At 37.2% G+C, this 23,695-nt stretch overlaps 1 protein-coding gene across 2 annotated transcripts in view; it reads left to right on the top strand.

Annotated features, from left to right (window-relative positions):
* The window catches only part of LOC134227993 (TLD domain-containing protein 2), a 671,450-nt gene that overhangs the window by 123,250 nt on the left and 524,505 nt on the right, over nucleotides 1–23,695 (top strand). The window contains exon 3 of one of the 2 annotated variants that reach the window (XM_062709737.1): nucleotides 13,713–13,866. The exons of the other annotated variant lie outside the window; for it this stretch is intronic. Within the exon in view, the coding sequence (XP_062565721.1) occupies nucleotides 13,713–13,866 (154 nt within the window). The remainder of the gene's footprint in view (nucleotides 1–13,712; nucleotides 13,867–23,695) is intronic. 2 annotated transcript variants of the gene reach the window in all.

Here is a 23,695-nt window from a genome sequence, read left to right as displayed (position 1 = left end):
AAAGAATTGAAATCATCAAGGGCTCTGAGTAAGTAGTTTTATGCGTCATGACTCGTTAATTGGATATTATAACAGAAGAGATTTTTTTAAACCTTTTTCATGTCCTCAGATATGCTCCAAAGCGATATGGTTTTATGAATACTGCTAAATTAGAGAAATTGTCATTTACGAAGGACTATCATGTAGTTGTAGTATATAAATAGAATTTCAAGTCATTCAATATCCCTCTTTTTACGGCACGTGACGTAAAAATAATTTTAAGCATTATTGTCATCTACTCTGCGAAACCCAAAGAACTAAATAGCTGTTTTATAACTTCAACATTTGCCTTAAACAAGTGTTCCATTGCAGGTCATCCAAGAATTCCCTGGAGTCCACACTAGACCTGTGCGCCGATCTACTTTAAGCCGGCGGGCGGTGGCGTGAATGTGGAGAACAATACCTTTGTTAAATATTTGGATTGCTCGTGTTCTAACGGCAAAAAACATAATTTATATTGTACATACGCTGCTGAGTATTCTTTCAGAAATACCATAAGAAGATTCACCTGAGGGTTCTTCAAAAATTTCTCCACGAATTTCTTTACGATCACCACAATCCATTTTCCAGCGGTCTTCCAGGCACGCTTTGTGATTTTTCAAACCACAAAACATTTTCCAGCGGTCTTCCAGACGCGCTTTGTGATTTTCCAAACCACAATCCATTTTCCTGCGGTCTTCCAGACGCGCTTTGTGATTTTACAAACCACAATCCATTTTCCAGCGGTCTTCCAGCCGCGCTTTGTGATTTTCTATACCACAATCCATTTTCCAGCGGTCTTCCAGACACGGTTTGTGATTTTCTAAACCACAATCCTTTTTCCAGCGGTCTTCCAGACGCGCTTTGGGATTTTCCAAACCACAATCCATTTTGCAGCGTTCTTCCAGACGCGCTTTGTAGCAATACAAACCCTTTGCATTGTGTTTTTTTAATAATCAAATATTTTAACACATTAGCATATAAACAAATTGAATTCAACTCACCATTCGAAATAAGCGTCAGGATCCAACAAATAACCTGGCAGGATCGCCAAAATGTGTGGCCCCAAATAGCCGGAGCGAATTGTTATGACAGCAGCTCTCCGTGGGTGCGTGTGCACGCCACGGAAGTCTGACCAGAAGAGGCCGAGTCATGGCTTGCTGCGCACTGATCGACACGCTGAGGTGTTGATGTATAATCGCACGCTGATGGTGACTTACTCAAACCCCACAAACTCCAGTGATTTTTCTTCATAAATTTCTTCAATAGTTCGTCCAGGAGGGTGTGTAATTCCTAGTGAGAATACTAGCAAAAATCCTGAATTATGCCTTCCTGGCATGACATGACAGAGCAAGGCCATGCAGAATGTGACTGGATTCAATTCATGCTACGGTGTTGGTTATTTTTTGGAACTTCCATATGCCTATGAGCATAATTGTGTTAGTCTTCTGACACAGGAATGCAAAACTGGTGAATCTATTTAGATACCTCGCAGATAGCTGCGACATGGTAATTTTTAAATTGAGAATGAAGGGTGATATGAGAAAATTCCAGCATGACATACGTGAAAATTTTCAGGAATTGATAAAGAACATTTTCTAGGAGTTTCTTATGAATAAATTTTAAAACACTTGTTATTCATTCCTCAGAACTTCTGGATGAGGGAATCCCTAAAACTCCTAGATAAAGTATTCTTGGAGTGAATTTGAAATAAGGGAGAATAATTCCCTCTCTCAGAATTCTTGGATAAGAATTTCACAGAAATTTTTGTAGAAGGAAATTTTGAGAAGTCTTGTCAAAGGGATTTCCTATTTTTTATAGGAGAAGAACTCCTCATAACTCATGAGAGAGAAATTCCCAGAGTTATCAGAGAGAAGTATCATCTAGAATATTTGGACTGAGGTGAGTAACTCGCCAGTTTCTTTGGAGGAAAAATTTCTCCAAATTCCTGAAGGAGGAATTCCTTTTAATTTCTTGGGATGGATTTCTCAAAATCCGTGCAAGAGTAATTGCCCTGGTCTTTTGAAGCTGCAATCCCAAACATTTCTGAATGAGAATTCTGGAGAATTTCTCTAGAATGAATTCTTGTGGCAGGAATTTCTCAGAGTTTCTGAAGGAGAAAATCTCCAATAATCTAATAGCAGAATATTCCACTAGAATTTCTGGAGTCTGGAGAATTCATTGAGCAGGAATTTCTTAGAGTTCCTGTGGAAGAACTTAGTCAGAATTCTAGAAAAAAAAAAACAGTCTGCATGGGTGAAATGTTCCCAAAAATCCTTGAAGGAAGACTTCTTCGTAATAACTGAAGGGGTAAATTCTCCGAACTTCTGAGAAGGAATTCCCCAGAATTCCTAAAAAATAATAACTTTGTATTCTTGTTATATAAGCTTCGCTGAATTCATGGAGAAGGAATTTCGCAGAATTTCTGGGAAAGGATGTTCTAAGAATTACAGAAAAAGAAAGTTTTAAAACTTCTTAAAGGGGCAATTCCTTAACAATTTTTGAGTGGGAGTCCTCCATAATTCTTGGAAGAGTAATTCCCCAGAATTCTTGCAGAAAGAATCGCTGGTAGCGGAGCTTTCGGAACCCCAGGAATAATTTTTCCATATTTCCGGGAGGAAAAATTTGTCTGGAAGGGTTTTTTATTGGTACCAGGAGGATTTCAGGCTGTGGAGGTATCGGAGGCTGTGTAAAATGGTTAAATGGTGGTTTTGTCATTGCCAGAAATGCTATGCTGATAGACATATTGTACCACCTGATGGCACATTACATCAAAATGTCTGTCGTCAGTAATAAAATCAGATTTCCTTATCCAGATTCCATATCCGGTAAATCAGTGGAATAGCGAGAAAATTTGTATTGACTGTATTGACTTCGATAAAATAACTAGGACTTATGTTTCTGCCCGACATTGTGTCCCGCGACGGTCAAATACAATGATCCAGAATCTCTAATTTTCACGAATAATTATAAAATACTCGTCCTTTCCGACATGGAAAAAATTGATACTCCTTCAACAATCATTGCATTCCAGTTCATACAAGAGTTCCCTGGAATAAATATAGGTATTGACCTTGTTGAGAGCTGCTAGCCTTTTCAATCGTACTATATGTTAATAGTGTAGTGGTCCATTGAATTGAATTTCAAGCGTTCAACAATTTCCCATTTCAGTTCATCCAATAATTCTCTAGAGTTTAGGTCTTAAGGTCTACACGCGTAAACAAAGGGCTGTTATATATTTAAAAAAAAGGGTTCGTGTCCTATTTGATCTAATAAACCAAATTGGACATGCCTTCAAGAGTTGTTCTTTTCCAGTTTATCCAAGAATTATTGGAGTCTATAAATCTATATGCGTAAGCAAAGGATTGATATCTGTTTTCAAAATGGTTCATGCCCAATTTGATCTTTTTAACCATTAAATACGCCTGTTCCGTTTTAGGTTATCCAAAAATTTCCTGGAGTATTGGCCTTAGGGTCTACAGGCGTAATCAAATGGCTGTTTTTTCTTTTTGAAAATGGCTCGTGCCCTATTTTATCTATTTAACGAAATTGGATACTTCACGGAAACAAATCGGTTACTGATTTCATGATTTTAAAATCATGAATTCATGATCTATCTTATTTCATGAAATCATGAATTTGACTCATGATTTCATGATTCAATTCACCAAAATCATGAGTCAAAGCTACCGGTGCCATGAATGTGAATCATGAAAATGTGAAATCAATGGGACAAGCGTTACCTTTATCTGTCAAACCGTGGATATAAATTTGCGGCGTTCAGAATCGGCGGCGTTTTTCTAATTTAAAATATATTCTGTAAGTAATGGGGTTTAATCAACAACTGTATTTTAATAATAATGTATTACTTGTAAATTTACAGCGCCCTGGCGGCTTCACTGCAAGACTCTGGCTAAGTTTGCGACGAATTGTGATTATTAATATTTGCTTCTATCGATCGGCGGTGGCGTTTTTTAAGCTAAAGTTAAGCTGAAGAGGTGTTGACAAATTTGAAAAATCCTCATATTGTCAATTACGTTTTGTTTTAAATGCAAAACAATGCGAGTTCGTTATTAAAATGTACCCTATGTCCCTGTATAGTTTTATACTGAAATGCAAAGCATGCAAAACATAACAATGTCCCATTTATAGCATGTAACAGCAATGCACATCTGGTGGATTTATAACTGCTGATTTCAATTTCTGAACGTATTTCATTAATCTTAAATATGGGAGAGCTTTTATTCAAGTAAATTGTTCCATTTTCGTAAATTCAATTCATAATTTCAGGTTAAATGTTTCATGATGCTAATGACCCGACCTACGATTCGATGATCGGCTGAATCCACATTTATAAACTAACCTCCCATTTTCATGAGCTTAAATCATGATTTTAGGTTCAATGACTCATGGTTTTAGGTAAGATGACTCATGGTTTCATGAACTAAATCATGAATCGACTCACGACTCGATCAGAGATGAAACCCGCATTCATAAGAAACGCTCTCATTTTCATGAATTGGACTCATGATTCCGGTCGAATGACTCATGATTTCAGGTAATATGACTCATGATTTCATGAACCAAATTATGATTGGCCATCGGTAGAAAAACCGTAACGGATCAATGCGTTACGGGAAAACAGATCATAAAACAAATCATGAATTCATGAGTCATAATCATGGTGTGTTTTCATAACATGAAAACGCACTATATTCATGAAATCATGAGTCATATTTATGATTTTCGAGAATGGAATTTTACCCGTGTTCCATTCTAGGTCAGTCAAGAACTTCCTGTAGTAAATGCCTTAAGGTCTACACGCAATACTTCTTCTTCTTCTTCTTCTTATTAACATTACATACCCCACTGGGAAATTGCCGCCTTGCAGTTCATTATTTTATTCATTAAGCACATTATTCACTCTAAGCATTAAGCACATATTCATTAAGCACTTCTACATTTGCGAGGTTTCTGAGCTAAGTTACCAACCCGAAAATTTCCTACACCGGAGTGAGAATTGAACTCAGCTACCTTCAGCTGAAGCCTTGCTTTGTAGCCGTGCATCTTACCGCACGGCTAAGAAAGGCGTTACTAGATTACTTATATTTTTTAATGGTTCCTGCTCTATTTCATCCATGAAATCAAATTGGCTACGTTCTCAATAATCTTGCGTTTCTGGACATCCAATAATTCCTTGGAGTATGAACCTTGAAATCCACACACGTAACCAAAGGTTTGATCTTTTTTATGGAAATAGTTCAAGCCATATTTGAACTATTAAAGCAAATTAAATACGCCTTCAAGAGCTGTTTCCCTCCAGGTGCTTCAAGAACTAGTGGAATATTGGCCTCGGATCTACACGCGTAACTATAGGTCTGTTTTTTTTAATGGTTCATGATCATGCTCGCATCACCTGAAGTCACCTTTAATTACTGTTCCAGGTCATTCAAGAATTCCCTGATATATGAGTTTTGAGGTCAAACCGCGTAGCAAAAGAACAGTTTCCGCTTTAAACCGTAATTTGTGCCCTTTTTGATTCAAAGAGTCATCCAAGAATTGCATGGAGCACATGACTTTTTCATTCATATCCTTTGTTACGCGTATTGACATCAATGTCTGTACTTTAACTCTTGGATGGCCTGGAATCGAACATATATTCAATTACAGGGTTTGCGAAATCGCTCTCTACAGATACTAAACAGTGTTCCCCGCGTTTGGAGTTTTTCAAAAGAAATTTGTCATGAGATATAGCCTTTATCATGACAGCTTTAAAAAAGTGTCTCACGGTATGCTAGATATCGTATATGTTTACCGAGATTTGGTTCGAATGATTACATAAAAACATGTTGCATTTCTGACAAGAGCAAATAGATCTTTTTTTTTTTTTTTTTTTTTTTTTATTTATTTTTTAACTTATTTTATTTGCTAATTATCTAATACATGCATTCATCTCTTAGACTAGGTATTCCGTGTTTTCTTAACACTATCATCCTTATTTGCTATGTCATATTTTTAGTTAATATTAATACATTTCAATTGCCAATTGCCTGGCAGTTAGAATTTTTTTCCTCTGGTTGAATTGAACCATGTAGGAATCAAAATAGATCTTTCGTTCCGCGTATTGACCTTTTACTCCAATTCTTAGAATTTATCGATGATCTGGAATGTAACATGCATTCAATTCATATCCAATATGGTTTAAATAATCAAGATCATGCTAAATTTTTAAATAAGCAAATAGCTCTTTCTTAACACGAAGTGACCTTAAGGCCCAAACTCCAATTCTCGTAATTCTTAGATGGCCTGGATGCCCAACAAACAATTTCAGATTAATAAGCCAGTTTTTTTAGCTGGTAAAGATTATTTTCAGCTTAATAAGCGCTTTAATCGCTCCCAATGTTTGTTAGATTGGAACATGCTTTCAATTCATGTCTTCTTTGGTTCAAATGATTACAAAGAGCATGTTGGATTTCTGAAACAGGCAAATAGATCTTTCGTTACGCGTGTTGACCTTGAGGCTTGTACTCCAATTCTTGCAACTCACGGATGGCCTGGAATGGAACACATGTTGACGGCATATCCAATTTGATTAAAGAATCGCTAGGTGTATTGATATTTACATAGACCATATCGAAAATACCTATAAATGTTAGTTTCTGCGTTAAGGCTAAACCTAAACTGCAGTTAACTCTTGGAAGACCTAGAACATCTGATAATAACAAATCCAATTTGGGTCTTTGGATGGCTGTGCATGTATCGTATTTTAATGTGTCCAAAAATCAATAAATAAGTGAGAAAATAATAATTTTAGCTTAAATTCATTTTACGTCATATTCTTTTTACGTCTCTCCAATAAGTGTCGTATAAAAGGGTTGAGTGTATTTGAATTTAACTTAAAAATGTTCCGTACAAGTCTGTTTCAAAACCACCAGACTGAAGCCATCATGCAGGTAGAGGAACTGTGATATGAGAATGTAGAATGAAATTGTTTGTAAACATTATGTTTTATTCGACTTCCAATACAATTTCCCCCCGTACAACTCCTAACGTCTTTCAAAATGTTTTCCTGTAGGTTTCCTGTATGGTTGTGTGTTTCCGACGAATTCACTTACAATGTGTTGTGCTTGGTACAGCTTTCCAAATATTTCCAGTTCCTGGTACAAACTTTCTCCATGTTTTTCCACTGCCATCTCAAAGATTATCAGGAAGTAAAAGAGGAAGTGGTAGCAGTCTGTTAAGGTCACTCCTGACAGAATCCACGTTTCAAAGTGCTCGCGTTTTCGGGGGCACACTACTCGATACGGAAGCAACGCACAACTGTCATTTTTATTTTTTCACGCATGCTGCGACGTAGCAAAGCTGAATCAACAAAAATGACAGTTGTCCGCCGCCTCCGTATCGAGTGGTGTGCCCCCGAAAACGCGAGCACTTTGAAACTTGGATTCTGTCAGGAGTGACCTTAAACGGAAAGCTTCCAGAAACCCGATTTAAATATGTATTTATTTATTTATTTGAACACCGCCTTCAGTGTGAAAATTTCACAGCTAATTGTTTGTCGCAATCCTACTTAAAAAAAAAACCAACATCAAAGCCGAAAAAACATGATTGAACAGTCTGCAGCATAAATCTATTTTTTTCAATTGGTTTGTTTATTGAGGCTCAGATGTTTTCTAAAAACTTTACGGAGCTGAATGGTATAGCTACAAAAAATATCATTTATTGTTTGCTAGATCCTTTTGAAGCAAATTGGACTCGACGCTGGCTTACTTCTAGCTTCCGTATCCTCACTTTCATCACGACTTTGAAGTCATCCATCAGTCTCGAGCAGTTAGGAATCTCGTACGTCCGATGGATGAAATCATCATCAAACTCGATCCCTTGCTTCCTCGAATCGATCCGAATCCTCGAATGTCTGCTGCATTTACGTCTCCTGCTCATCAGTATGATCTTCGATGATTTATTCTTCAAGTTCTAAAATTTCATTTTCCACAGGATCCGCTTTCTCAGCTTATACTATTGTGTGCGACGTATACGCAATTCTGGATTCATTCGCAGCCGTCATCCTTTTTTCTCCTGGTCGAGCAATAACTTTTACGATGACTGGTGCAGCTTGACTTAGGAAACATCTGCCGTCATGAAACACATTCTCAATCTGATTATTAACCACACGGCGAGATTGCCTCGTCCACGTCCATATACACGCTTCTAACGCCTGTGAAAACATGATCCAACCCTAGGTTCACAGAAACCTTTCAAGAATAAATTTCCGGCGGGAGATCAAAAATTCAAACTTACCGAATACTCTGTGTACACGTCCACTGTTTTTCCATTGGCATAATTGAAATTCCGAGGATTTGCATTTTTCTATCATTGCTTCTTCCGATTTTTATTTGATACAAACGACATTTTCTAGATGGATTCTACACGCGAAACAGCACATGCAAGTCCTTTAATGAGCTCAGCAATCTCACTCCACGAAGGTCTTGGCGAGACAATGTCCATATCATCCGCGAAACAAACAATTAGGCTGGGTCTGTTGTAAATCGTACCCCGGCTCTCCACATGACACCTTCTAGCGCAGTATTGAACTTAAAGCACAAAAATCCATTACCTTGTTATGATCCCAGGCGGGATTTGAACGAACTGGAGTGTTCGCCCGAAATCTTCACACAATTTTGCACACCATTATTCGTTGTTTTGATCAGTATTGTAAACTTGCTGTGAAGCATCAAAAAGACTCATTACATTTTTAAATTCTGGGCAGGGATTTCATAATTCGCTCTTTATTGACATGAAGAATCAAAACATAATCAGCAAAGCAGCATTTTGTAATACACTGGATTTTGTTTTTACGCGATTTACATTTTCTCAATTTTCCACTCATCCTAAATGTTTAACGCATATTAATTGTCATGTGATTTTTCTTTGATTTATTCTGGATTTTTTGATACATGTTGCGAAGAGTTTGGTGGCAAATTGAAGTCACACGATCAAAAATACGAGCGAAAAAAAATCGTGTAAAAACAAAATCCTGTGTATTTATAATTGATCAAATCAAAAATCATTTGTCTACCGACACCCCTTTCGGAATTCCAAGATTAGCAATTCAAACTTTAGTTTAAATAATGTTTAAGAATTTTGATTTCCAATAATCATTATTTAATTGAGCTTCAAACTAAGATTGATACTCGACCAATTTTCAATAATGCCATGGTTATACTCGGAAGCCTCAATTATCCATCAGAAACCTGAGGTGAATATATCAAGATATTTATTTCAATTCAATGTGTTTCGTCATCTACACATCAAAGTGACTGTATGATTGCACTGATTGGAAAATGTCTGCAATTATTTTCATTTCTATACCTCCACCGGATCGGCAATTCTAGGAATGCAGATCTGTTCTCGTCACCAACATTGTTAATTTGTTTTCTTCCTATCATATACGTACAGTACGTACAAATTGGCGGCTTCAAATTTATTTTTTATTATATTTATGAAAGGTTAGCATATCTGAACATACATGTCAGGTTGGTACACGGGTAAAATTCCATTCTCGAAAATCATAAATATGACTCATGATTTCATGAATATAGTGCGTTTTCATGTTATGAAAATACACCATGATTATGACTCATGAATTCATGATTTGTTTTATGATCTGTTTTCCCGTAACGCATTGATCCGTTACGGTTTTTCTACCGATGGCCAATCATAATTTGGTTCATGAAATCATGAGTCATATTACCTGAAATCATGAGTCATTCGACCGGAATCATGAGTCCAATTCATGAAAATGAGAGCGTTTCTTATGAATGCGGGTTTCATCTCTGATCGAGTCGTGAGTCGATTCATGATTTAGTTCATGAAACCATGAGTCATCTTACCTAAAACCATGAGTCATTGAGCCTGAAATCATGATTTAAGCTCATGAAAATGGGAGGTTAGTTTATAAATGTGGATTCAGCCGATCATCGAATCGTAAGTCGGGTCATTAGCATCATGAAACGTTTAACCTGAAATTATGAATTGAATTTACGAAAATGGAACAATTTACTTGAATAAAAACTCGTCCCATATTTAAGATTAATGAAATACGTTCAGAAATTGAAATCAGCAGTTATAAATCCACCAGGTGTGCATTGCTGTTACATGCTATAAATGGGACATTGTTATGTTTTGCATGCTTTGCATTTCAGTATAAAACTATACAGGGACATAGGGTACATTTTAATAACGAACTCGCATTGTTTTGCATTTAAAACAAAACGTAATTGACAATATGAGGATTTTTCAAATTTGTCAACACCTCTTCAGCTTAACTTTAGCTTAAAAAACGCCACCGCCGATCGATAGAAGCAAATATTAATAATCACAATTCGTCGCAAACTTAGCCAGAGTCTTGCAGTGAAGCCGCCAGGGCGCTGTAAATTTACAAGTAATAGATTATTATTAAAATACAGTTGTTGATTAAACCCCATTACTTACAGAATATATTTTAAATTAGAAAAACGCCGCCGATTCTGAACGCCGCAAATTTATATCCACGGTTTGACAGATAAAGGTAACGCTTGTCCCATTGATTTCACATTTTCATGATTCACATTCATGGCACCGGTAGCTTTGACTCATGATTTTGGTGAATTGAATCATGAAATCATGAGTCAAATTCATGATTTCATGAAATAAGATAGATCATGAATTCATGATTTTAAAATCATGAAATCAGTAACCGATTTGTTACCGTGTATAATCACCAAAAGCATGTCGTTTAGTCGAACATATTTCATCCAGTCAAATTTCATACACCTAAGAGTTCAGGAACTCTAAATAAAAGTGGCAACATTTTAAAAGATCTTCATTATCTGCCAGAGACTGTTTGTTTTCACCCGTATGAAAAGGCTCTGCCATAGTAATTGAAAGAAATTCCTCAATTCGGTTCTTGCTCTGCGCAAACAATACGGAATCAATTTAAAGCTACAGGTCTTATGAAAGTGTGCTTAACACTAAGCCGTGGCCACCGATTGATTAATCACAATTCCTCAGTAGAGCAAATAGTATTAAAATAATTGATTTCACTGACTGACGCTCTTAAAGCTTTATACTGCTCGATTGTTCGCAGCATAATGGAATACGCAGTGTGTGTATGGTCCCCCCATCACACAACTCAAATTATCCGCATGGAGAGAGTCCAACCCAGCTTCGAACGATGCGCACTTTGACAGGAACGACCCATCTAATCTTCCAGACTATTGCAAACGTTGCAGATTAATAGATTTAAAAACATTAGATTTAAGACGAAAAAAACTTGCAAGACTTTCTATATTTGACCTTATTATGAGCAACGTAGACAGCCCGTTTTAAGAAACGTTAATTTGTATGCACCTTCCCGTCAGTTCCATGTGAGAGAACTTTTTTCTTATTAGAAGGCATAGAACTGCCTATGGTTATAACAACCCACTCGACAATTGTGTTAGACTTTTTAATAATGTTAGTTATGTTTTTGATTTTGGTGTGTCAAAGTCCGTGTTTAAAAGTAGAATTACTTACTTACTTACTTATGGATCCAGTACCTCCGGTGGTGCAAAGGGCCGACTTGAAAGATCTTCATCCTGAGCGTTGCCCGGCTATCGCTTTAACCTGTTGCCAGGTTAGATTTCGGTCGACTTCTTTTATTTCTTTATTGAGGCTTCGCCGCCATGAGCCTCTGGGTCTGCCTCTGCTGCGATGTCCCGCTGGGTTCCAGTCTAATGCTTGTTTACAGATTTCGTTTCCGCCCCTACGTAGAATGTGGCCGACCCAGCCCCACTTCCGATCCCGAATTTCTGTTGCTATCGGCCTCTGGTGACAACGACGATGGAGCTCGTTGTTTGAGATCCAGTTGTGAGGCCACCAGGCCCGAATTATATACCGCAGGCATCTGTTAATGAAAAGTAGAATTAGGAACTTAATAAATAAATAAATAAATGTTTGAGGTGCCGCAGAAGCACCCCTCGACACTCATGCTTACCTATGCATTCGGTTCCTCACTTTGTGGGGGCATTCCGTGTAATACCACCAACTCCTTTTTGCTTGCACCACATGTGCACTACTTGGGGGTGTGCGGGTAACACCCGCTGAAACCAATTGACGCCAAAGCAGCCCACACAGTGTGGAACTCCACAGGCTCCGTTAACTTCTTGGCTAAATATTCCACCAACAGGCCATTTATCCTCTTGGCACGGGTTGCATGACAACTTGGGATTTTGAGTTAGGGACGTCATATTGTCAGCTCCAGTGTTGTACCGACCCTGGGGATATAACCGGATTTACACCGTTACGAACTACTTCAGAGTATCCCATCCCAGCGTAACGGGTGACCGCCGTATGCCGCTTCGAAATTGATAAACAGATGGTGCGTTGGGATCTGATATTCACGGCATTTTGAAGGGTTTGACGTACATTAAAGATCTGGTCAGACGTTGAGGGCCCCGGTCAGCCGTATGACGCCTTGTCCCGCCAGAAGACGTACTTCCCATCCGCATGATACTCCTTTAAGAATGACAGACGAATTCATAACTTTTTTTTTCTAATTTATGCAATTTGAACAATTCTATTTAACTTTTTTCTAAGGCAGTGGCGTAGCCACGGGGGTGGTTTTGGGCATAACCTCCCCCCCCCCAGAGACAAAATTTTTAGAAGAAATTTTTTTTTCCAAAAAAAATGTTCTGAAACCCTTTCCCCCCCAGACCAATTTTCTGGCTACGCCACTGTTCTAAGGTGTTGTACTTTCTACAACTGTGCGACACTTCGAAGGTTAAACTAACTCTCCTATTAATAACTTAACTTACTTTAGAAACATTAAACTTTTTAGCTATTCTTTTGCGTTATAACGAATTGTTGTCACCATTTGAAAAACATGTCAATACTTATATGCATGTTTTGGACTTTCATATGTTTATCGAAATTTAAAGGTAAAAAAAGATGATACGATAAGAGCTTACTAAAGTTTTGCTCAAATCGCTTTAGTTATTATATAATGAACACCGTTCCAGAGTCGATGAGGAATTAAAAGTGGAATGATCAAGAAATTGATTTCAATATTTCCTCTAAATGTCTGAAGCAGACATATCAACAACCAAGAAAAAGAGCATTAAAAGGATTGTTGCTTAGGTACTTACACAACATCAAACGATTACAATATCAGTACCTTGCATAGCTATTCATCTATCGCACAAGAATCAATCATCTAACCTAGCAAACCGTTGCAATCGTGCTTGTCTGAATGGATTCTGCTCAAATTAACAACCGTTGGTATTGATTTATTTGTCAAAACCACAGCAAGTCGAACCAATCAACCTTTTTTACACAATTTCTACACCAGCGAACACAAACGAACGTAACCCACATCCCACGTCAAGCTGTCAATCAAAATTCATCTCCCAAATCATGTGTGCTTCGCAAGCCAAATTCTACCGACACAAACACCCAACCACCCACAATCATACACGCTCGAATAAACTGGGAAAATAACATAGCCGACATTAAATTTTCCTTTTTCGACTCAACTAACAACCAATCAAAACCATAAAATAAAATCAAATCAACATTTTGCTGCTCATTTGTGCGTGTGTACCGGTGCGGCTGCAATCACCATGCGACGACCTTCAACAACAACAACAACAACGACAACGATACATAAACCAATGCAGTGAGCGGAAGTCCGACCAAATTATCGCTGTTCAGTAGCTCCAAAATGTCGACCACCGGAAGTCCACCGACGCTCCCGACCGGTCCTGGGCCCAGCCGGCAACGTTCGCTGCGTGATCGGTTGCGCGAAGGCATTACCGGAAGTCTAACCTGGCAGTAAGTTTCGTTTTTGTTTTTTCGATTTTGTTCCTCGTTGACGGTGGTGGATTCTCTTCGGTTGTTTTGTTCGTCCGTGTTGAGTTTTCTGTATGAAGTGGAAGTCTATTATTTTTTTGTATTCTCATGTGTTTCGAATTTTTGAATCTGTGTTTTTCTATAGAGGAAATGAAGGTTTTGGCCGGTTTTGTTCTATTGTTGTCAGAGGAATTCAAAATCGTTCTGAAATTCGATCACAAAATTCTTTGATGCACAAATACCCTAGCAGCACACATGTTCCACATAGGTTACTGCAACTCATATGTGACCAGATTGAGTCGCAATCAAGTTGCTGCAACCATTTTTGTCTAACTTGTGCTGCTTGGGTAGACTTTTGGCCAAATTTAAGAATGCTGGCTGTGGGGTTTCAAAAACACCTTAACTATAATACATAGAACCGAACCTGCAACATTTTCTCCACGTATCATTTTGTCTACAGTAAAGGCTAAGTAAAATTAAGATATTGTTGGACAAGTCCTATGGACTTATTGAGGACGCACAGAACATTTAATGGTCGGAGGGACTTGTTTTTCAGGCCCTTATGCTTTTTATTGAACTATTTTTATTCAAGTCCTGCAGACTTTTTTTTTACCGGGGTCTCAGCAAAATGTTAAATTTTAAACGAAATTCGCACAGTCGTGCTCCAGCAAACATGTTTTTTGTCTAGATTTCTGCCAAAGTTGCTGGAAATCAGCAAATAATTTGTCGAAAATCAGCATACAAACATTATTTTTGTTGTGCGGATTTTTGCCGAGCTGCAGAAATAAAAACTAAGTGTGTGAGGACTTACTTTTCAAATTATGAGGGCTTAGTTGGTCAAGACCTGGTTACTAGTTGGGGATGTTCATAGAGAACTTATCGATCAACCTTAGAGATATTGTTTTATGTAGAGTTGACAACATCCCAAGGCTAGTAGTCAGATTTTGTACAATTCTAGTCTAGTCTAGACTGAGGGCCCTCCTTAGCCGTGCGGTAAGACGCGCGGCTACAAAGCAAGACCATGCTGAGGGTGGCTGGGTTCGATTCCCGGCATAAACGTATCATCGTGCTAGCCTCATGATATACGAATGCAAAAATGGTAACCTGGCTTAGAAACCTCGCAGTTAATAACTGTGGAAGTGCTTAATGAACACTAAGCTGCGAGGCGGCTCTGTCCCAGTGTGGGGATGTAATGCCAATAAGAAGAAGAAGAAGAAGTCTAGTCTAGAAGATTGAGATTCTATTCTATTCTTTGTTCCGATATCGTCGTAAACTGTAACATCTTATGTGGCATCATATACGAAAGTGGCTCAGAGTCAAAGACTGTTGGGCTAATTATAAAGATTTGTTAGCCGCGACCTATTGATCATGCCCCAAGTTCTTGGAAATTAAATAACATAAATGCATCGCGGTCAATGATATTATATCTTACTTTTGCCTAGCCTAGCATTTGGTTCAGTGTAATTCGTTGATTTCTATTCAATTCAATTAACATATTTATGTTCCATCTCGGTTACCTCCATTTTTCGTGCAATCACTTTATAAATTCTAAGATTTCTCCTCTAGATATACGTCAACTAGACTTCCGAATCCTTCTAGTTAGATCGACTAGCGATAAAGCAAAGAAGTAGCAGCACTATTGATTCTCACCTCACTCGAAGTAGTTCACGCTATCAAGGAAATGCCGTTCATTTAGAATCGGAACCCTCCATGCGTTACGCACCTTCCGTTTCGCAAAATGTTAGTTAGCGAATGCACCACAAACGGTAGCGAATAAGCTCATAATTCAGATTAATTTTATCGCCACCTCCCTTCATGTCCCTCCACTAATTCGTGCATTCGTAGGTAGTATTTTTTTTAATTAAATTTTAAATCCATAATCGACGACATAACCTTTACAGCCTTACGATCGTAAGCGTATAAACAAGCCGATAATCGTCGACTAATCCGTCTCCGCCAATAAATGGGATATCAAATTACTCCTTACTGTAGAAAGATTCGCCTTAATAAAGTTCTTAAAGTTATAGCTGATGCACAGTGGTCTATTCGTTGTTTTTAAACCACACTTTTTTTCTACTGACATTTTTAATTTTCTGAGACATTACTTCGTTCGGTTGTTTGCATTTCCTTAACTGAATTTTTGATTTTTAAGTCACCATCTGTGACCACTGTGCAGGTCAGCTGGTCAACGCTGTGATCGTAAATTTCCATTTAATTGCACCATCTCGAGCTTTTGCTACCATTGTACGCGGAAAAATTTAATTAAAATCGATTATGCACGTGCTTCGCACCGTTCCGCTATTCTCGCGAACGGGATGTCGCCATGATTCGACAGACGCAGCTTTATTCCTGTTTTCCAATTGTGGTGCAACTTTGTGTTTCCGGATTCGTTTTTACTTTTCATTATTTGTGCAGCGCTTTTTTACACAAAAAAATGTGTTCTTTGTGTCGCTTCCGTATTATGTATCCTTGCGGAAATAATTTCTGGTGATTGTGTTGCATGAAGTAGGTGTAGATTGCGTGACCTAATTTTTGTCTTCAGTAAATCGATTTTGTTAGTCACGAAGATTCGACAAACGTAAAATCAAGAATGCATGAATCCAATTAATAGTATGTCACTTGTTAATATTTAAAAAATAATCGAAATCTGATAAATGATAATTGTGTAGCGTAAATGATTTTTGGAAAGATCTTAATGTAATTGAAACATACAGCTATTTGATGACAATTTACTCGTAAAAAATATAAACACGTTTGCAGGTTCATGATCCAAGCAGGTAGGTTCAATAATTCATTGTGATATCAAATCAATAATTATTAGTATATGAACTACGACAACTCTAACTGATCCTGATTTTACATTATTTTCAAATCGACTGGTTGAACACAATCAATCAATACATTGTCTTTCATTCGTGTCACGTGTGAATTATGTCCGAAGAACTTTTCCTATCTGAATTTGTTAATATTCGCTTTCGCGTTAAACTGTGTATGAACAGTATCAATCAATAATCAACATTATCAAATTATTAGTTTCTGTGAGCATTATGATAATGTCACGAATGGACTCGGTGTGAATTAATCATCAAACTGCTTTTATTAAAAGATGTGCACCTGATTATCTTGAAGCATCTGTGAACAAATCCTGCATCCGAAATTAATACTCTTTGATAACGAAATAAAGCACTTTGGCCTGGAAAAGTTTTAGATTTGATTCTCTTTGAAGTTCCTTGGGATTTCACTGAGAATCCTGGGATAGGTATCCAGTCATTCGCTTGAAAATATTGATTCTTAAAACGTCTTTTTAGGAGACAAAAATTCTCTGAAACTTATTGTTGTTCTACATTTTGTAATCGTTGGAGGAAGGATCGACATTTCGCAACTTTTTTTCTTCAAAAATGTGCCAAAAACTATTTTAGAGATTATAGAAAACGAAATTCAGATTTCTACAGATTTTTCGCAGACCAACTGAACTGAAAAGTCAATTAAGCAAACCCAGAGGGCACGCGCATGAAGTACGATATAGTTATGTCCAACTAGGATGTTCTAAGATATTCAAATCACTCTGAAGTTCAGATCAATTCGTTTAACAGTAAACTGGGCTTGGTGTAAAATGAGTAGCAATCCATGGTGTCCGAACAGGCCCTTAGAAAAACAGCGCATGATTTACGATTTAAATATGTCCAAATCGGATGTTCAAGCTCTCCAGATTAAATAGGCTTTTTAGGATCATGTGTACGATTTATGATTTAGTAATGTGAAAATAAGACGTTTCAAGTACTCCAATTCAATGTGGAGATCAGACAGATTGAATAACCATGTCAACTAGGCCCTAACCGATAGAAACCATCACGTCCATTCTTGGAGACTGCATGATTCACGATTCACATGTACGATGACTTTAGTTCACAATATCATTCAGGAGTTCAGACCAATCTGTCTCCCAGGTCAACTACGTTCGGTACACAATCGATAGCAAACCTTTGTGTTCATAGATGCCCCTAGGGACCATTTGATTACCAGAACTTAGATTTGGACATATCAAAATCGATTATCATGCGCATGGCCTCTAAGTGACTTTGTTGGACATGAAGGATAGTCATAGTTTTTGTGTCAAGCGCGATTGGCCTGAAAGGTTCTGAAGTCCAGAATGGTTTGAAGGACCTTAGACATCCGAAGAAATATTCACTACATTTTTTTTCATATCTGAAAAGGTTTTCGTCACATTTTTAAGAAAAAAAAAACATAATAAAATCTTTTTGCACTGTGTTATTGTGCAATTTTCGTCCAGATAAAAGTGACCAACTGTGGATCTTTTCCTCAACGATTACAGAACTGCCGTAATCTGAAAAAGTTACGTATGCGCCATTTTACAACATACATGTTTTCCATTTTTCTGTTAAAGAGTACGATGAGTACTACTCGTTAACACTATTTTTGGAAATTGGCATACACTGAGGAAAATGAACGTATGATTTTCAATCAAACGCCTTATGAAAATTTGCCACAAGGAATCGGTATGAATTTCAATAAGTTGCCTTATGAATGATGATTTTCATTTGAAAAAAAGTGAAGTGCGGCAGACTGGGTTCGAACCATGGACGTCGGGGTCAGGAGGCCGGTATGTAGACCACACGCCCATCGACGCTTGATTACTCAGGAAGGTAATTGCGTATAAGAATCACTGTTGATGGAATAATCAGTCGAAGTTTCATAGGGCCCAGTTATGAATTTCGATAGTCCAGTTCAAGATGAATACACCACTAGGTGTTCCAATGTGTCAAACTCACGATTCAGCCATCTTGAATTTTAGTATGGGAGAGCCAGCCGGTTTGTTTTCGTTTTGCACTGAAAATTAATTTTTCACCCCCGCCTTCTTCTCTTCCACAAACTGAGCAAATTGCAACACCTAGCTGTGTATTCATCTTGGTCCAGTTCGCTGAGTGTACGTCACTCTGCCAGATTACGGCAGAAAAGGTTGGTGTGGCCGATCAATAATCTGAGGTCAGCTTATTGTGATAAACTTCTAACACTGAAAAAATCACTCTAATAAAGATTGAAAAAAAAAAAATTGAGGTCAGCTTCGGTAAATTTATGTGGTGACAATTATTAAACAATAATCAATATCACTCGAACACTTTGAGTGGATTTTTTCAAGGATCATACCTCTTTTCATTGCATACAATTTAGAAAACAGCAGAGCCACTAACAAAATTGACATTTACTGGCTTTGTTGCTTTTTAGCGTTCATGAAAAGCGAGCGAGAAAAGGATTCATTTGTGCAGTGCTCCATTCCAGGGTATAGAAAAAAAAAAGTTAACCGTAACATTGTTACGTTAAAAAGTGTTTGCAATTCGAAAGTGTGATTCGGGTCGTATTGACCCTAACACTGTATGAAGGTTAATTAATTTTGGAACATGATTTAGAAGTAATAATACTTTTTGCCTTTCTCGTATACTAAGTATACGTAAAGGCTACACCCAACCAGAGAACGCATGACTTTATGGAAATCTTGCATGAGTTCCATGCACAGATTGCATTAGGCTGAGGCCCATGCAAAGATTGCAATCCATGGGGTTTTTTTTTCCTGAAAAAAGGCATTAAATTCAATATCTCAGAAATCCACTGGACTACAATCCATGTTTTTATATCAAAAGATAGATTTTTTGATAAGGAATTTGATACCGTATCGTTTGATCACGGCACGCATCTATTTCTGTAAATTTTTGCCAAAAAACGGTGTTTTTAAAAAATACTAGCTTCATGTAAGGTTTGTTCTTGACTCATCAAAAAACTTTTGGCATGAAAAATAGTCGAAAAATCTTTCCATATAAGTTCTCCAGGGGTACTCCGCGCGGTTTCGGGAATATTCAATGAGGTCTTTCGCCCTGACACTTTTTGGTCTGCATGACACTTTTTGTCGCATGTCACTTTTAGGTCTGCAAACGGAGAAGTCCACCCCAAGAGGTTCCTGGAGTACCCTATAAGGGTCTTGGAATGACAACTAAGTACTATTGTGCTTCACAGACTTATTATGTGGTCTTTAGCCCCTTACAAAGACGTCACATGTTAATTTGCCAGAAACCGTAAAGAATGCGCTATCGCATGACTAGTTTTGGCCGAAAACGGAAATGTTGTCTCCTACAGGTTCCTCGGGGCACTACATGGGTTTCCGGGAGTGGCCAATGAGGCCTTTTGCACTTTACAGATTCTTCTAACGTTTATTCGTGAGACGTCTTGAAGAATGAGCTGCCACATGACATGTTTTTGGCTAAACATGAAAATGTCCTCTCTACTATTTTCCCGGGAAAATCTGGGAAGATCCTGTAGACTCATACCAGAAATTCTGAAAATCACTAATAGAACCGTATTATGTGTTGCTTTGTTATAAGGTAAAGTTTGAGAAGAGTTCCATATAAAATAAAGTTTACGTCGAAATACCCCAAACACCAAATCGTAAGTACCCCAACGTTATCTGGAATAATTGTGGAACTATCCGGAATCTGGACACCACTCGAAATCGAAAACACGATAAAAACGTAACTGGGCTTTTTCTTTTTTTTTTTCAAAATTAGAACAAACATGTGCGTGCATTCAATATATAACCATACAGGTGTCAAGTTCCTTATAAAAATTTCTTTTGATATGAGAACATAAAATTTAGCCCAAAGAAATCATGAGATAGTTGATTTCTATACTTCCATTCCATAAATATTACACATATAACACCATTGTACCTTAAGATCAGTATGTGTAAATTGAAACTAATACATCTGGATGATGAAGGGACACAACAGCTATAGATTGGAACCTGTTGATTGAAAATTGATAAATATTAACTTTGTCAAATCAGCCAATAAAAATATATAATGATTAAAAATAGGGTAAAAATACCGTTTGTTTCTGGCTAAAACTGCTAGAAATAGATGCGTGTCGTAAACAAACGACAGGGTATCAAATTCCTCATCGAAAATCTTTTGATATAAAAACATGGATTGTAGTCCAGTGAATTCCTGAGATATTGAATTTCATGCCTTTTTTCAGGAAAAAAAAAACCCATTGTGAATTGGATTAAGTCAATAAATAAGTGAGAAATCACGCAGAATATTAAATTTTGAAATTAGATTAAACTTTTGTAAAAAATAAAAAAAAATGCTTTCTGAAAGTACAAAAATATGTTGAAAAAAAAGAACCGTACTGCAAATAAGTCAATTTCTTCACACATCCATCGTAAATATTTTGAGATTCCTTTTGAAACTCTTTCCTAGTTAGGAGAGAACAATCCAATATGCACTTCGTAAATTTTTCGATATTTTCATCAATATAAACAAGAATACCAAAACATTTCTACGTGAAGATACAAAATTTACAAAACTAGCTGCATTTCACAGTGATCTCGTATTCAAAACAACAAGGTTTTGTGACTTTTAATGCACTTTAAATATGTTTTGAAAATGGGCCTGCGGGAAATAATGGTGAACGCATGGTTGTTTGTATATCTTATATTGGATTGAACGAAAATATTTGAGTTGGGGTGAAACAATCGCAAATCGTTAAATTTAAGTGAAAGTGACGGTATTTTGCTCATTTTTTCATTGCAGCTCGATAATGAATGACTAATATTAAATTGTAATAGTAATATTTGAGGCCATTTTGCCCCGTGGTTGCACTACTACTTACTACCAGTGTTGGTAAAATCACTCATAAATCTCAATCAACGAGCCCTCCCTTGCGAACGAAATCGTTTGCGATTTTAGAGGAATGCATCACGCTTAAAGTTTTCATGCTAAAACGCATCACTCATTTGCGAAGAAATTATATTGGTTTCAAAACGCATTTGAAATCAATTCGGGGGCAATTTATTGCTTATACTTGGAAGAGTGTCTAATATTTTATGCGACAAGCGTTAGGGTAACCGTACCCTTAGTGGAGGTAGCACCAATAGTGGAGGTAGTGGGGTTTTAATGAGATTTATCATATTTATAGACTTTACGATTGTTTCAGTTGATGCATCGTGCTTCAAATATCCTGTTAAATGCAACTTACCTTAAGATTTCGCTTGAAAAACTATTGAAAACAATGATTTTCCTTAACAAAATTGACTCCCTTGCACCTATAGTGGTGCAACTGTACCAATAGTGGCGAGTCTCATAAGAAACCAATGGATAGCACCACTATAGGAACCAAAATAAATTTTTACAGCCACTAAAGGAACAGTGTACCCATAGTGGTGCAAGCAATATTTGGTAATTGTTGATGTTAAATGACATCTATCTCATTTTTGTTAGCAAATTTATTAGTTTATCTATTGACTAAGATATTAAAGCTGTAAATTTCCCATATTTATCAATTTTTTAAAAATATTTTCTTTTGTGGATCTACTAATACCTCCACTATTGGTACCGTTACCCTAATTCACTGTTTTTAACGAAGGAGAACCAAAGAAAACCTACGATGAATCAAATGGATGATTCAACTCACCCATAAGTTTTTAGGTGCTGAGTTGGGTGCGTTTCAACTCACGCTTGATTTGAATCGTCCATGAGTTTTGAGATTGTGAGTTTTCATAAAAATTGCTTACTACTACTACTACTCATGCCGAAGGCCATTCGTAACTCTGAATTCAGTTTCGAAAAAAATCACCTGAGAAAAATCACAAAAATAATAAACAATCCAAATTCCTTTCCATTGCTTTGTTTTTAGTGGGATGAATATCGGAGCCATGAGATGAATTCCAGAAGCAGTTTCCCTGGTTATAGGCTCCCCCAGACCTAAGCGATTTCAACGCCGCGACCAGTGACGGGAAATGTCATTTCGATGTCATGGGACTAATTTGCTAATAACTTTTTTCACACATTATTTACAACTATGTTTTTTATATAAACATGTAGCCCTCAAAGAACCCTAAAACTTTTTCCAATAGGTCATTTCTCTAAATCTGATATTGGCGGCGTGAGAGCCGAGTTAGTGTCAAATGACATTAATGTCATGACATTCCGTGACATTTTTTTAAATTCGCTCTCATGGCTTAGACTTTGTATTTAGAACAATGATCTGTTCGACAAAGTTCTAGGATCTTTTGAGCATTGAATGTTAATAAAAAAAATCGGAATTGTAATAACTTCTGAAAAAAGTTATTAGCAAATTAGTAATTGCAATCCCACGACATTTTTTTGAGTTTTTTCAGTTTTAGCTGTCCAATTTTTTGTTCCTATTTTTTCCTTTCGGCCGGTGATAGTGATAGTTTAACGTGATTCGACTTAAGTGAAGTTTTTTTACACATAAAATCGCTAGATTTCAAGTGTGCGATGATGGACACTCTTCGGCCCTTTCACAAATCGTTAGTGTCAACAAGTGTTCTTCTGTTTGTTCGCAACTTGAAAGATATGTGCTGAAAAAATACGAGGCATTTCGGCAAAACCTTGGCAGAACCTTGCTCGGCAACCATTACCAAGAAAGAGTGGAACATCGTGAATTTGGTGAGATCTTCCAATTATAGCTTTAATATCCTGGGCTGGGCCGATATCCAGAAATTGCTCCTTATTTGGATTATTGGATGCATTGCATTACATTCATTTTTTCCGTTCTGCTTCCGTCAAATTTTTCGTGATATAACGTACCTAATCAACATTAAACTTAAATCGGTCATATTTGTAAAATTAACCGTTGTGTGGCCGGCAAAAAACACCCTTTACAGGCCGGAAGGGTATTCGGGTACCCACAAAACTAAAATGCTTATATCTCAGACAATTTTCAACCGATCTACATAATTTTGGTCTCGATTTAAAACTTCTTCTTCTATCAAGTTTTT

The sequence above is a fragment of the Armigeres subalbatus genome, chromosome 3, assembly GCF_024139115.2.
Source record: "Armigeres subalbatus isolate Guangzhou_Male chromosome 3, GZ_Asu_2, whole genome shotgun sequence".
NCBI classification, from domain to species: Eukaryota; Metazoa; Arthropoda; class Insecta; order Diptera; family Culicidae; genus Armigeres; species Armigeres subalbatus.
This window is presented reverse-complemented; position numbering and strand designations above follow the sequence as displayed.